The sequence below is a fragment of the Vanacampus margaritifer genome, chromosome 5 (assembly GCF_051991255.1).
Source record: "Vanacampus margaritifer isolate UIUO_Vmar chromosome 5, RoL_Vmar_1.0, whole genome shotgun sequence".
NCBI lineage: Eukaryota > Metazoa > Chordata > Actinopteri > Syngnathiformes > Syngnathidae > Vanacampus > Vanacampus margaritifer.
In genome coordinates, this window is record NC_135436.1 from 9317191 (window position 1) to 9330510 (window position 13320).

At 37.5% G+C, this 13320-nt stretch overlaps 1 protein-coding gene across 1 annotated transcript; it reads left to right on the plus strand.

Moving 5' to 3' along the window:
- Positions 1–3621: 3621 nt before the first annotated feature.
- On the plus strand, positions 3622–11360 carry LOC144052346 (uncharacterized). Its single transcript, XM_077566315.1, has 3 exons — positions 3622–4056; positions 4809–8441; positions 8548–11360. The coding sequence occupies exons 1-2, from the start codon at positions 3957–3959 to the stop codon at positions 6413–6415; spliced, it is 1707 nt and encodes a 568-aa protein (XP_077422441.1). The 5' UTR covers positions 3622–3956; the 3' UTR covers positions 6416–8441; positions 8548–11360.
- The last annotated feature ends 1960 nt before the right edge of the window (positions 11361–13320 follow it).

Genomic DNA, 13320 nt, shown 5'->3' on the forward strand with positions numbered 1-13320 from the left:
GAATATTCTGTAATATAAATCCTTCGAAGGTCCTGTTCACCGATCTCCAGTCTGTATTCAGAAAATCACCAGTCTCTCTACCCGAACAACACGAACACGCAGAAGACAAAGATAGTCTTCTATCACTACGCTGCCCTTAAAAAATACAAATTAAATTAAAATTAATAATACACGGTCTTTTGTTGTGGCTAGCATGCCGCCGCTGCCCTGCACGTAGCCGGCGAGGCTATCTCGAAAACGAAGAGAACCATGCTTTGCTGATTTTGCTGTTTCTTTCGAAGCAAAATTATGAAACCAGGAAAGTGATTTCTTGACGAGCATGACTCTTATTTCTTTCTTAGGTCGTGCTGTGCTGCATTTTTTTTTCATTTCATTTTCATTAATTTTTCTGTCCGGAGTAAATTTCCATTATTATTTTTTGTAAATATGACTGGCTATAAAAATCTTACTTGAATTCACATATGAATTAATATCAAAGTAATGAATACAGTTTCTATTACATAGCATCCTGGGCAGACATACTGTATGGGGTAAAGGGCTTTAGCTATGTATATATTTAACATGCAGTCCACATTGATTTTATAATAAAATTTTAATTGATGAATCATGAACTCATTCACTCATGAATTACTGCAACAAAATGTTTAGTGCGTGATGTCTAGTGTCTCATGCTTCTACAATTTTGATCTTTTATTAACAGGTTAACTTCATCCTTGGGATGAAACTGATCCAGACTGGGTACCCAATAAAGACTTGGGCTACAGTCCATGAAGCGCACCGCCCTCAATGTTTGTCCAGCGTCACAAGCGACTCCAAAACAGAAAAGCAAAAATGGAAAAGACAGAGGCTGCAATGACTCTACTGGAGTTAAGCCATTAGGAATCCACAGCAGATAATACAGTACAGAAGAGGTGTGTGATGTGTTTCCATGTGCAGTTTCTAATGAATTAGAGGTGGTACAGACTCAAAATGCAAGACTTAAAAAATAATTTATGAAATTAAAAAAAGAAAATCAAAGTGCAAAGAATGTTATACAGAAAATGAAGGCAAACAATCCTGAAGATTTCAAGGACCGCAACAAAGTGAAATACTACACAGGACTTCCTAGCTTCCATACTTTAAGGGCTGTATTTAACCTCATTTCCCCAGAGATATCAGAAAACAAGAATTGTATCTTGAACAAATTTCAAAAGCTCATTATGACGTTGATGCAACTTTGTCTTAATATGCCTATTATTTATCTGTCCTACAGATTAGGTGTGTCCACAGTATTCATAGACACCTTGAACATCTTATTTGTAGCATTACAGCATTATATTAGCTACAGGCCACTATGCCTTTGGTATTGACAAAATATTTTGGCAGGACATGCATCATAGATTGCTTTGAGATATTTATTGACAGACCATCCAGTATGAGAGCAAGAGCTCAAACATGGTCAAGCTATAAACATCACAACACTGCCAAATATTTGATTGCCGTGTTACCACGGAACTGTTAATTTAATACCACGTGAGTGATAAGTATCTGACTGCTAATTGTAAATTTATGGACAACATCACCCATGGAGACGTGATCTTGGCAGACCGAGGTTTGCCATACTTTTTTTGCATCTCATATTTTTCTAGGAAGATATGATTATCAATTCAGCTTATTTTTTTACTTAATTTTTTTTTTTTTTATGTTAATATCAATTTTCAGGCCCAAGAATAATATCCATTGTTATTGTGCGTTAAACACAAATATCAATGTCCAATATGTTAAAATAAATAATAAAAGTAATGGCTGTACAAAGTGAAAAAAACTACGTGTCAATTTACAAATAATTGGAAAGCAAATTGCTTTTTTTTTTTTTTAATGAATGTAGTTTTATATAAAGGACCAACTTTTTAGTGTCTATTCTACGTCACCGTCCTACTCAGGAGTGGATGAAATTTTAAACATGTTTCGCCTCCCCAATGTTCATCAGTGAAGCTTAGGTTTCTTGTGATGCTGAGAAAACTGCAACATGTTTTTATTTTTATTTATTTTCTCTCCTTCAAGCAGTCATTTCTGATAACCACACAAAAGCTGTCACACAGCTGTATCAATTATTTACGTTTGAAGTCCTGCAAACTTTGGAGAAAGTGTTCCTTCCCGTACCACTTTCCTTCTGGGTCACTCTTCAACTTGACATATTTGAAGTGAAACCAATCAAATGGTTTGTAAGTACAATTTTCCGCATCGCACTTAATCATGTGTCCAGATTCTGGGCCTTTACAGAAACAATACATTGATACCTTAAAAGGGGGTTTGTTTTCACTATTACTAATAGTAATATAATTGGAATAGGAAAAATGGAAGCAAAAATGGCCTAAATATTTGAAATTTGTTCAAATTGGAACGACGAGAATCGGATGAATTATGTGGAAGTAGATAGATGCCAAACAATGGGAGGAATAAAAAGAAAAAGGAACAACGTGTGAAGGCTGATGTTATTTGTAGTGTGATAGACCTGTATGCAATTATAGCCCATCACGTTGAAGCTAGGGTTGCACTAACTCGACGGCTGACCAACGATCTCTTCAGATTCCATCTGTATCTAAAAGTATTAGCTGAATTTGCACATTTATTGATCCCTCCGTTAAAAGTCAAATTATGTTGGTATGCCATTAGGCTAATTTTGGTTGATGCAACTATATCAACAGGACGTAAAAATCCACATGTGGCTTGAATCCGGTAGAGGGCTGATAGAAAAGGTCTGCTTCCTGTCACTAGGTGGGGATAAGGCATCAGCATTTTATTTACCTGTATATAGAAATGTAGTCGAAGTAGTAGTGGTAAAAGAAGAAACCGAACAATGAACATCATGGACAAGTATTTAGTTATTAAATGCAAACAATAATAAAAGCACTTTATTTGCTGATTTTGAAATTAACCCGCGGTCTGAAATAAACAGCGTCCCCTGTCGGCCAACCGGGAAATTGATCGTATTATTTCTCGTATTATGTCTCCAGACTGGGTCTGGTCTGGAGACATAATACCCATAGTGGAGATGGAGTCAAGTTTAACAAACAGAGGGAGGGTGAGCTAAAAGGAACTGTGTGTTGTTGTTTATATAACGAAAACAGTGCGGGTTTGGCCCACAGCGTATTTCAGCGCATCGAAAGATAAGATTAAAAAACACACAAAAGTGGTCAGAGACAGGGACCTGCAGGATATGAGAGGCCAGCATTGACACCTTTTGTAAAAACAAGGTCCAATGTGTTGCCATATGAATGAGTGGTACAGTTGACATGTTGGATAAAATCTGGACTAAATAGAGAATCTAAGAATTCAATTGCTTTTGAGTGTTCACTAGTTCAACATTCAGGGTCGTCACCATCACACATCATTGGTGCGTGTAGACATAAATTTGTCAAAATATCTGTATTTCAGTCAGTTTAGTGTTTAGTAGCAATTAATACTACAATTAAGATGTCGAGTTTACAACAACACTGTACAGGGCCTAAACATGTTTCTTATTCGTCCAAATGAAAATATTTTTAAAGATGTATTCTCCAAATGAACATAGACTCAAACGTTTATATAAATTATGCCCCACCCCGTGACACGAGATTTGTCCAACTGGTGTTGCCGTAGAATAGATTTCACGTGACCAATACTCCATTCCAGGCTGTTTTTACGTAGCCACACGCGGTTCACTATAATTCATAATAATTCATTCTGAATTCGTACTATACGAACTTACACATCGACACTGTGCGTCCGTCACTACTCTATTGAAGCCAAACTGCTCCATTTTGTGTCTGCTTACATTCGTATCACACAGTTTTTGTCAAAATCTTTCGGCCTTGTTTAGCTTATCTTATCTTAGCTTAGCTTGCCGCTGAAAAAAAGGAGACGCGTTTGTTATCGACATATTGGCTCAACAGACGTCAAATGTGACCGAAAAGTGTCGTGAATATCGTGTGAAAATGTTGGCAATAACGAAAGTCAAGTACGAAGAGAATGAGCGACTACGTCAACTGATGGACGCTTTTTGCAAGCAGCCACGAGTTGTGTTGAACAGAGCAGGTTTGTCACTTATTTAATCAATACTTTTCAACAATATGTCTATTTTGAAAGGATCCTTCATCCGGGCACTTTTTACCTTACGTTTACAGTTTTTCTCAAGTCGCTTTGGTACATGTACCAGATAAGAATAGGTGCTCCTATTTTTGATGGTAAATGCTATAAGAATTATATAAATAAGCAGGTTTATTCTTTATTTTTGATTCGTTGACATACCAACAACTAGAATGGAGGATGGAAGCCTAGTAGATAATTTGATATTGTAAACAGAAGTGACTAGTTGGACCATTGATTTTAACCAAGTAAAAAACAACCCAAAAAATTTTTTTCTTAGCATAGAATTAGCTAATATATTACATATAGCCACATATTTATGCTAATGGCACATTGACACTAAGCCCATTGCAATGATTAAAAATACCCATTTAGGTTTGACATACACTGACTGTTGGCCAAATTGATTTCTCTCCCCTGGCTTTATTTGTTCTTCTTTGCATTTGCATTTGTTAGCTTTTTGTCAATGAATGCCAGATTTCACAACTTGAAATATTTTCTATATTTATGTGCGGAACAATCAGTGTTACAGGAGTTACAGAGTAACGTTGAGTGATTTCTGGAACAAAATACAGATACGTAACATTTGCCAGCTTTGTTACTCTTTCACTCGTGTGGCCCATGTGATACTCGTAAATATAAAATACATAACATCACAATAAACAGTCTTTACCAAACCATGTGTATCTTGTGTCCCGCAGACGTCAGTGAAAAATATCTTTGTCCTGAGCGGCAGGAGCCAGAGTTCCCTGGCGTGAAAGAGGAGGACGACTTGGAGCCTCTTCAAGTTAAAGAAGAGGAGCAGCCACAGCCTCCCAATATAAAAAAAGAGGAGCAGCTGCCGCCATACATTAAAGAGGAGGAGCATTTCACAGAGTTGCCCGTGACTGGTGTCCATTTGAAGAGTGAAGATGAATGTCAATATGAAGAGAACAAAGGGGCGGAGTCTCCAAGCAGCAACTCAAGACAACAAACAACAGAAGATGACGAGGACCACCGTGGAGGATCACCAGCAGACAGCATGTTAGCTCGAATATCAGATGGTGAAGACACGTTACACTCTCCTCAAACCGATGACTATGAACAGTCTGACGGTGATGTGACAAGTCACGCTGCCAGCACAAGGTGGAAATGCTGTCAATGTGGTCAAACTTTTGGCAGCCAGTCTCTATTGAGAAGACATATGATCAGCCACACTGGTGACAAACCTTTTGCATGTTCAGTTTGTGGTAAAAAATTTGCTCACAAGAAAATCTTAAAAATACACACAAGAACCCACACTGGAGAGAAGCCTTTTTCTTGCTCAGTTTGTGGTCAAAAATTTGCTCGCAAGGAAATCTTAATAATACACACAAGAACCCACACTGGAGAGAAGCCTTTTACCTGCTTAGTTTGTGGTCAGAATTTTGCTCAGAGGGAACACTTAAAAATACATACAAGAACCCACACTGGAGAGAAGCCTTTTACCTGCTTAGTTTGTGGTCAGAATTTTGCTAAGAAGTATAACTTAAGAAGACACACAAGAATCCACACTGGAGAGAAGCCTTTTGCCTGCTCAGTTTGTGGTCAAAAATTTGTTGAGAAGGGATACTTAGCAAGCCACATAGGAACCCACACTGGAGAGAATCCTTTTGCCTGCTCAGTTTGTGGTCAAAATTTTGTTCAGAAGCAAAACTTAGCAAGCCACATGAGAATCCACACTGGGGAGAAGCCTTTTGCCTGCTCAGTTTGTGGTCAAAATTTTTCTCACAAGGGAAGCTTAAAAAGACACATGAGAATCCACACTGGAGAGAAGCCGTTTGCCTGTTCAGTTTGTGGTAAAAAAAAAACTCACAGGGAAAGCTTAGCAAGCCACATGAAAATCCACACTGGGGAGAAGCCTTTTGCCTGTTCAGTTTGTGGTAAAAAATTTGCTCAGAAGGGAAGCTTAAAAATACACACAAGAACCCACACTGGAGAAAAGCCTTTTGCCTGCTCAGTTTGTGGTCAAAATTTTGCTGAGAAGGGAAGCTTAAAAATACACATAAGAACCCACACTGGAGAAAAGCCTTTTGCCTGCTCAGTTTGTGGTCAAAATTTTGCTGAGAAGGGAAGCTTAAAAATACACACAAGAACCCACACTGGAGAAAAGCCTTTTGCCTGCTCAGTTTGTGGTCAAAATTTTGCTGAGAAGGGAAGCTTAAAAATACACACAAGAACCCACACTGGAGAGAAGCCTTTTACCTGCGCCGTTTGTGGTCAAAGATTCCTAAGTAAGGCTAAAGCTAAGAGGCACAAGTGTGCTGGTGAGAATAGCAGAGATGAATGATGGTGCAAAGATCATGTCTACCGCTGAATGAACGAATGATCTGTGTACCTGTATTGTATGTGTCTGACTTAACCCTATTTTGAAATTGATTTTGTATATAAAGTGTTACATCAACCTGACAAGGGGCTGCAGATTTAAACTATGACAGCTATAATCTGGCATGTTTACCGGCAATTGTCCATTAATATGCATTGTGCCTCATATAATTTTTATATTGCATTTTCCATGTTTAATATTAAAGGTAATTACAATGACAGTGATTTTAAATCTACAATTTTGTGATCTATTTGTATTCGTAAATACTTTGTTATAATTATTGTGTGTGCCAAAACACTCAAAACATTGTATATAGTTTACTTTTTTGTTTTTTATACACTAGTATGACTCACTCTGTAAATATATTTAAAAATAAAAAGGATGCCATCCATTATTACTGAAATAACTTTATTATTCGTATTGACAAATACTCCATTCCAGGCTGCTTTTACATAGCCACGCGCGGTTCACCACAATTTGTTCTGAATTCGTACTATGCTAATATTGCTGTTTCTTTCAAAGCAAAATTATGAAACCAGGAAAGTGATTTCTTGACTAGCATGACTCTTATTTCTTGCTTAGGTCGTGCTGTGCTATTTGGAATAAGACAAATGGAAGCAAGAATGGCCTAAATATTTGAAATATGTTAAAATTGGAACGACGAGAATCGGATGAATTATGTGGAAGTAGATAGATGCCAAACAATGGGAAAAAAAGGAATAACGTGTGAAGGCCACAGCCTTCACACAGTGATGTTATTTGTAGTGTAATAGGCCTGTATGTGATAATAGCCCATCACGTTGAAGCTAGGGTTGCATTCACTCGACGGCTGACCAACGATCTCTTCAGATTCCATCTGTATCTAAAAGTATTAGCTATAGAGGTAAATATAATATAAATATTTTAACCTCAAACCTTTATCCTCTGTATTTAATCATTTTATTTTAAATATTACAATTTCTTGATAAATGTCAATATTTTGCAAAGTATGCTTTGCAAACAGTTAAAAAAAAAAAAGGCTCTTACACTCTTAGTTTAGTTTAGAGATGAACAGCGGAGAACGTGAAACAGGAAACGGAAATATAAAGCAGCCTTCCAAATTAAAAGCATGGATTTCAAAACAAGATGTTATTAAACATCACACACTAAAAAGCTTGAGGAATTCATAACATGGTAGATATTCCAAAATTACTTGAGTTCTTTGCACTTTACTGTATTCCTTAAAAAGAAGTTGTACAACCACATATTTAGATTGGGACTTTTTTTCCCCCTTGCCACTGGATAATTTAATTTTATTTATTTATTTATTTTAATTCCTTTTATTGGGTGCTTTATGCAAAATGACTTGAAATTGAAAAAATATAATTGCCATAAATTTCAAATAATTTTAAGGAAATTTGCTATAATTGGGATATATAGGTCTTTTTAAAAAAGATATGTCATTGTTTTTGGGGGGAAATTGTATGAATCATAAGTACTAAAGGTATCGGCACTTGGTATCGGTGAGTACTGAAGATTTGAGTAACGGTATCGGTCTAAAAAAAAAGTGCCGAACATCCCTACTAGTAATGATTTAGGTCTACAATTATTTAATTCCTCTCTTGCAGCATCAATCAAAATAATACATCAGGAAATTGATTTTGCATTACATCTGATTAGATGGTGCTTTTTTTCTTTCTTTCTTTTTTGGGGGATGCGATCATAATCACTAATGCTCCTCCATCGTTTGTCTCGCTACCTGTAGGTGATCTATGACCTGGGTGCTACCTTTATCTCAATCTTGCTGGTTTGGAAAAGATCATCGTTCCCAAACTTCTCACCCCTATCGAACACCCTACTAACCATGATGTTGTCGTTTCCCCGCAGGTACCCATCCTCTCAATTCGGCAGCCTGACAGGCATGCAGTCTCTGATCAGCGCTCTGTTCGCCCTGCTCCAGCAGCCTCTATTCATGGCCATGGTGGAACCGCTGCAGGGAGACCCCTTATGGGTAAGCAAACCCATAGACAAATACAGTATAGGATGATCACTAGAGTGGGTGGTTGATTTTAGTTTTATAATCCATGGCACGTGTGACAACTTGATGTTGTCTTCAGGTGAACGTGGGCCTCTTGGTGCTGAGCATGCTGGGATTTTGCCTGCCCTTCTACCTGCTGTGTCACAGCCGACACCTCCAGCGCCTCAGAGACGAGCGCGATGACGACCCAAAGATTTTCGTCAAGCTGGAAAACAGCAACAAGATCGAGGCTTTCGTCTAGACGCGGACGACGTCCACAAACTCGATCAGTTGAACCGCACGGAGGACGAGAAGAAAAGAGACTAGGCAGGAGTGGCAGAGGTCACTCGCCTCTTGTAGGAACTGCAAACTGTTGCTGTTGTGCCTCTCTGGGTTGGAACATGCACACGTTCACATACACAGTCATTACTGGCTAACTGCGTTTCCTGCACAAGTGCACAGTTTCACCATCACTGACATTGAACTCTGTGAGAAAGTGGATTCACACAAACACACGCACATCATTTCAAGTTCCCTGGTGGTACAAATGCATCACTGATGTACAGTAAGCTGTTAACAGACTGGTGGTGATGAGATATCCCCGTTCAACTTGACATTTGATCCAAATCATATTTTGCATTGTTTTTGCTCCCGTTAAAAGAATTGGGACGTAGAACAGCACAGCCGAAAGGAAAGTGCGCAGATTTAAGAGAAGATTAAATACGTAAATATATAACCATGAGGACTTTGCTTTGGGACTGGTGTGCTCAGACGTAATATAAAAGTTGGAGTCCATTTTCACGTATAATAGACATGTCGAGTGAGGGCATTAAAATATTCCACAGACAGCAGAATTGGTAGCAAATCAGTGGTGACATCATGCAGTGGATGAAAATGTTTCAAACTGCCGCCTCTGCTGGGTACTTTGTATCACCACCACCACATTAGATCCAACTTTAAACATTTGCTCTTTTTCTTTGACATGTTTTGCAGGATATTGTCAAATCGTTGTTGATTATATGTTACAAAAATGGCGTGTTAAAGAAAATCAGATATGGAAAAAGATGCTGCATGTGTCAAGGTTGACGCGGTGTGGCGGTGGATGGAGCAACCACACCATTTGCTCGTGTGGCTTAGCTGTAGCGAATAAGCGCCTCTGTGAGATGCTAGGCCAGCACAATGTCTGTCAGGCAACATACACACGTTTACTTTTTCAAAGTACTCAATTTCATAATTGAAAAATTAGAATGCAGAAAAAAAGCACCTGGAATCACTTGGCTGCATATTTCCTTGGTTTTCGTTCCATTTGTATTGATGTGAATCCTCTCTGTAAAAACAACTCATTTACGCTCACCACTCAGATGATGAAAGGGATAACTGTACAATCAAGTCTGAATATGAGCAATAGAATCCAAATAGTTGCAAATGTTTTGTGATGACGATCTGAAGATGTGTCCTGTTTGGCATCAACTCACAGAGGCACTTCAAAAGAGTGCCTCATGCTGTATGTGCAAATGATGGAAGACTACACAGGATGTGTCTCACCTCTTCGCCCTCCATCTTTTACTTCCATCCGTCCAAATGACTTCGAATGCCCGAGCTGAGAGAGCAGCCTCTGCCCCGTTAGATGCTTCCCATGAACGACTCTGTGAAGAAACGAATGGCACACGATGCACTTTAGACCCCCTAGTATGGACCTCAGTTGTGTATTTGTGAATCGTAATTTGCTCCCATATGTGGCAAGAATAATGCTCGGCTGCTGGCTGGTGGTGCATGTCGCCAAAGAATGTCAAATCAAAATATGGGAACAGAAAGATTGACTTTTTATATACTGTATATATATATATATATATATATATATATATATATATAATAAATAACACCTGTAAAGAATATATTTCATAGCATGATGATTTTGTTAGATTTCTGTGCTGGGCCCAATACGAGTCTTGTCTCTCAGGCTCGGCAGGATGGAGGATTTCCCAAGTTCATAAATGCATGCAAACTTTCTTACATTTCAGTGGCTATATTTCCGTGACCGGGTTTTCTGCCGGCTTTTTGCACAACATGCACGGGTGCTATATTTATGTGAATGTGACTGCTGACATAATTTTGTCATTTGAAGCCTCTCGCAAATGCAGACATTTAGAGAGAAAAATAGGAGAGCAACTTAGAATAATTGATTTTTCACGTTAATATAGCCATTGTTTGTTTTTCAAAGGAGAATTCTTGTTCAGAACAGACTTGGTTCACGTGTCCGCTGTGGATGCAAGACAATTAGGTTATTTTGACGCTCTTCTTCTGTTTCAGCCAATAGCATACTCAGCTTTGATCCACAAACAAGCTTTTGGACTCTTTAAAGACATTTTTGTGCACAGAAATGTCCTACGATCGGATGTGTCTCAAGTTAACTGTCACATACCTGTTCACAAACTTCTTCTCCTATGTTATAATGGTTACACCCTTATGTTGAGTTGATTGTTAGAATGGATTTGAATCTGTATTTTCCCTGGCACTTGTACTTTTTAACAACTCCCCAACTTTTCTTGATTCCATCACCTTTCTGGTCTGATGTCAACTCTGCAAATGACTTTCCAGTCTGACTGATGGATTGATATATTGATGAACTGTTTGTCCGCTGACTGTCAATCAAGATGCCATATATTTTCCCTGCAGGTGCTTCTTGTCATGTTCGTAATGATCGATATCTGAGCTGATGCTTCTTTTCTTCTTTTTTTTTTACTTAAGACATTAATATTGTTATGAATGATTTTCATTTCATTTAAACTTCTTAGTTGTTTTAAGTTTTAGATTTTTTTTACATTGGATATTTTATTTTATTATCACAATATACATTGTCCTTGTAAATCATGTAAAAATCAATGAATACAATAAAGTGACATTTGTACAGAGTGTGTCATTTAAATGCAAGAAATGCGCATTTCGGCACTGTTGAACATTATTCCATCAATCCATTTTCTTGGCCGCTTTTTCCCCACAAGGGTCGCGGGGGTGCTGGAGCCTATCCCAGCTGGCTTCGGGCAGTAGGCGGGGGACCTGACTCTACCGTTCCCGTACCAGTTGGATCATGCGTGCGGTAGAACTAGAACCGGTCATTGTGTGAACATTTAATGTATAATTTAATGATGGAGACCTTTTTATAATGTTTGTAAACAACATGCACCACACTGTAAACCCGAGCGTTAAAAATAATCATATGGATTAAGTACACAATACTCAAAAGATTTATGAAAACTACTACTAACTTAACTTTTTTAAATTGGTGTAACTTTGTATGCTTTTATGACTAATTTGTACTAAAAAAGTTTTGATTAAATTGAACTATACTAGTTTTTGGGTAACTTAAAAACATAAATTAGCTGATGTTTCATAATTGATTTTACTTATTAATTTGTAATTTTATTTTAGCCCTTTAGTTGACATCGTATATGATAATTTGTTCTCCGTTTCCTATCTGGTTTAAATAAATGAATAGTAATTTATGTTAAATTATAAACATATGCTCATAGCAGGCGGTGGTGGCCAACTGGTTAACATGTCTGCCTCCTAGTCCAAAGGTTGTGAGATCCAATCCGGCCCTCTGGCCTTCCTGGCTGAAGGTTGCATGTTCTCTGCGTTTGTGCGTGGGTTTTCTCCGGGTACTCCCTCCCACATTCTAAAAAATATGCATGGTATGTTAATTGAACACTGAATTGTCCCTAGATTGTCTGTGTGTGCCCTGCGATTGGCTGGCAACCAGTTCAAGTTGTACACCACCTACTTCCCGAAGACAGCCCTGGGATAGGCCCCAGGATTCTCGTGAGGACACTCAGTGTACTTATGGTTTGGACTTCTGTTAACTTAATCCAGTGGTTTTATAACATTTATAAGTTAGTAAGTGAGAATAATGGAGTTGCTGTAACAGAAAGCTTCTAAGTAACCATGTATCAAAAAAAATAACTTGGTGTAATCAAACCATTCAAGTTCTGCAAAACTTTAACTTTTGAGTTGATCAACTAAAAAAAAGTGAGGCAACAACTCAAAAAAAGTAAAGCAACCGATTACCTCACTTTTTTTTTTAGTTCTGCTAACTTATTCGAGTTAACAGTGCAGGGTACTGGGTGCAAGAACGCATATAAGCGAGAATGAGTTGACCCGAAATCACTGGCATAAACTTGCCATGTTGCCAAAAATCCCATTAACCAGGTCAAATAAATATTTTAATTAACTATTATTTTGCAAATATACATTTTATATTGTTAAGTGAAATGCAGAAATGAAACGTGTTCTCTGTAACAGTTCATTGATTTCATAAATGAATGCAACATTACAGTTTATTATTATTATTACTTAGGGGTGTTAGAAAAAATCGATTCGGCAATATATCGCGATATTACAGCGCGCAATTCTTGAATCGATTTGATATGCGGCCGAATCGATTTTTAAGGAAATATTCAACAAAACGTCTTACTTAGGGTTAGGATTCACACATTAAGCATGGAAGAATGTTATATTAATGGAACATTAAGCCTTAATATTTTTATTTCAGTGCGGTTCAAACATGAAACAGACTGCAACCTTTTTGTTAAATGCAGTGGCTCAGTTATAAGCCTGAATTTTTTGATAAACAAATACATTTCCATACAAATCTTCCAGTGTACATGTACAAGTTTATTGATTATTATTTTCTAAATTTGAGTAAAAAAAAAAACAATCGCAATAATAAATTTATAGATTCGTATCAGGATTAATCGGTATCTAATCAGTACCTATGAATAGTGATACAAATTGAATCGCCAGTTAGTAGGCAATTCATACCCCTATTATTATTATTATTATTATTATTATTATTATTATGTATTTATTTATTTAT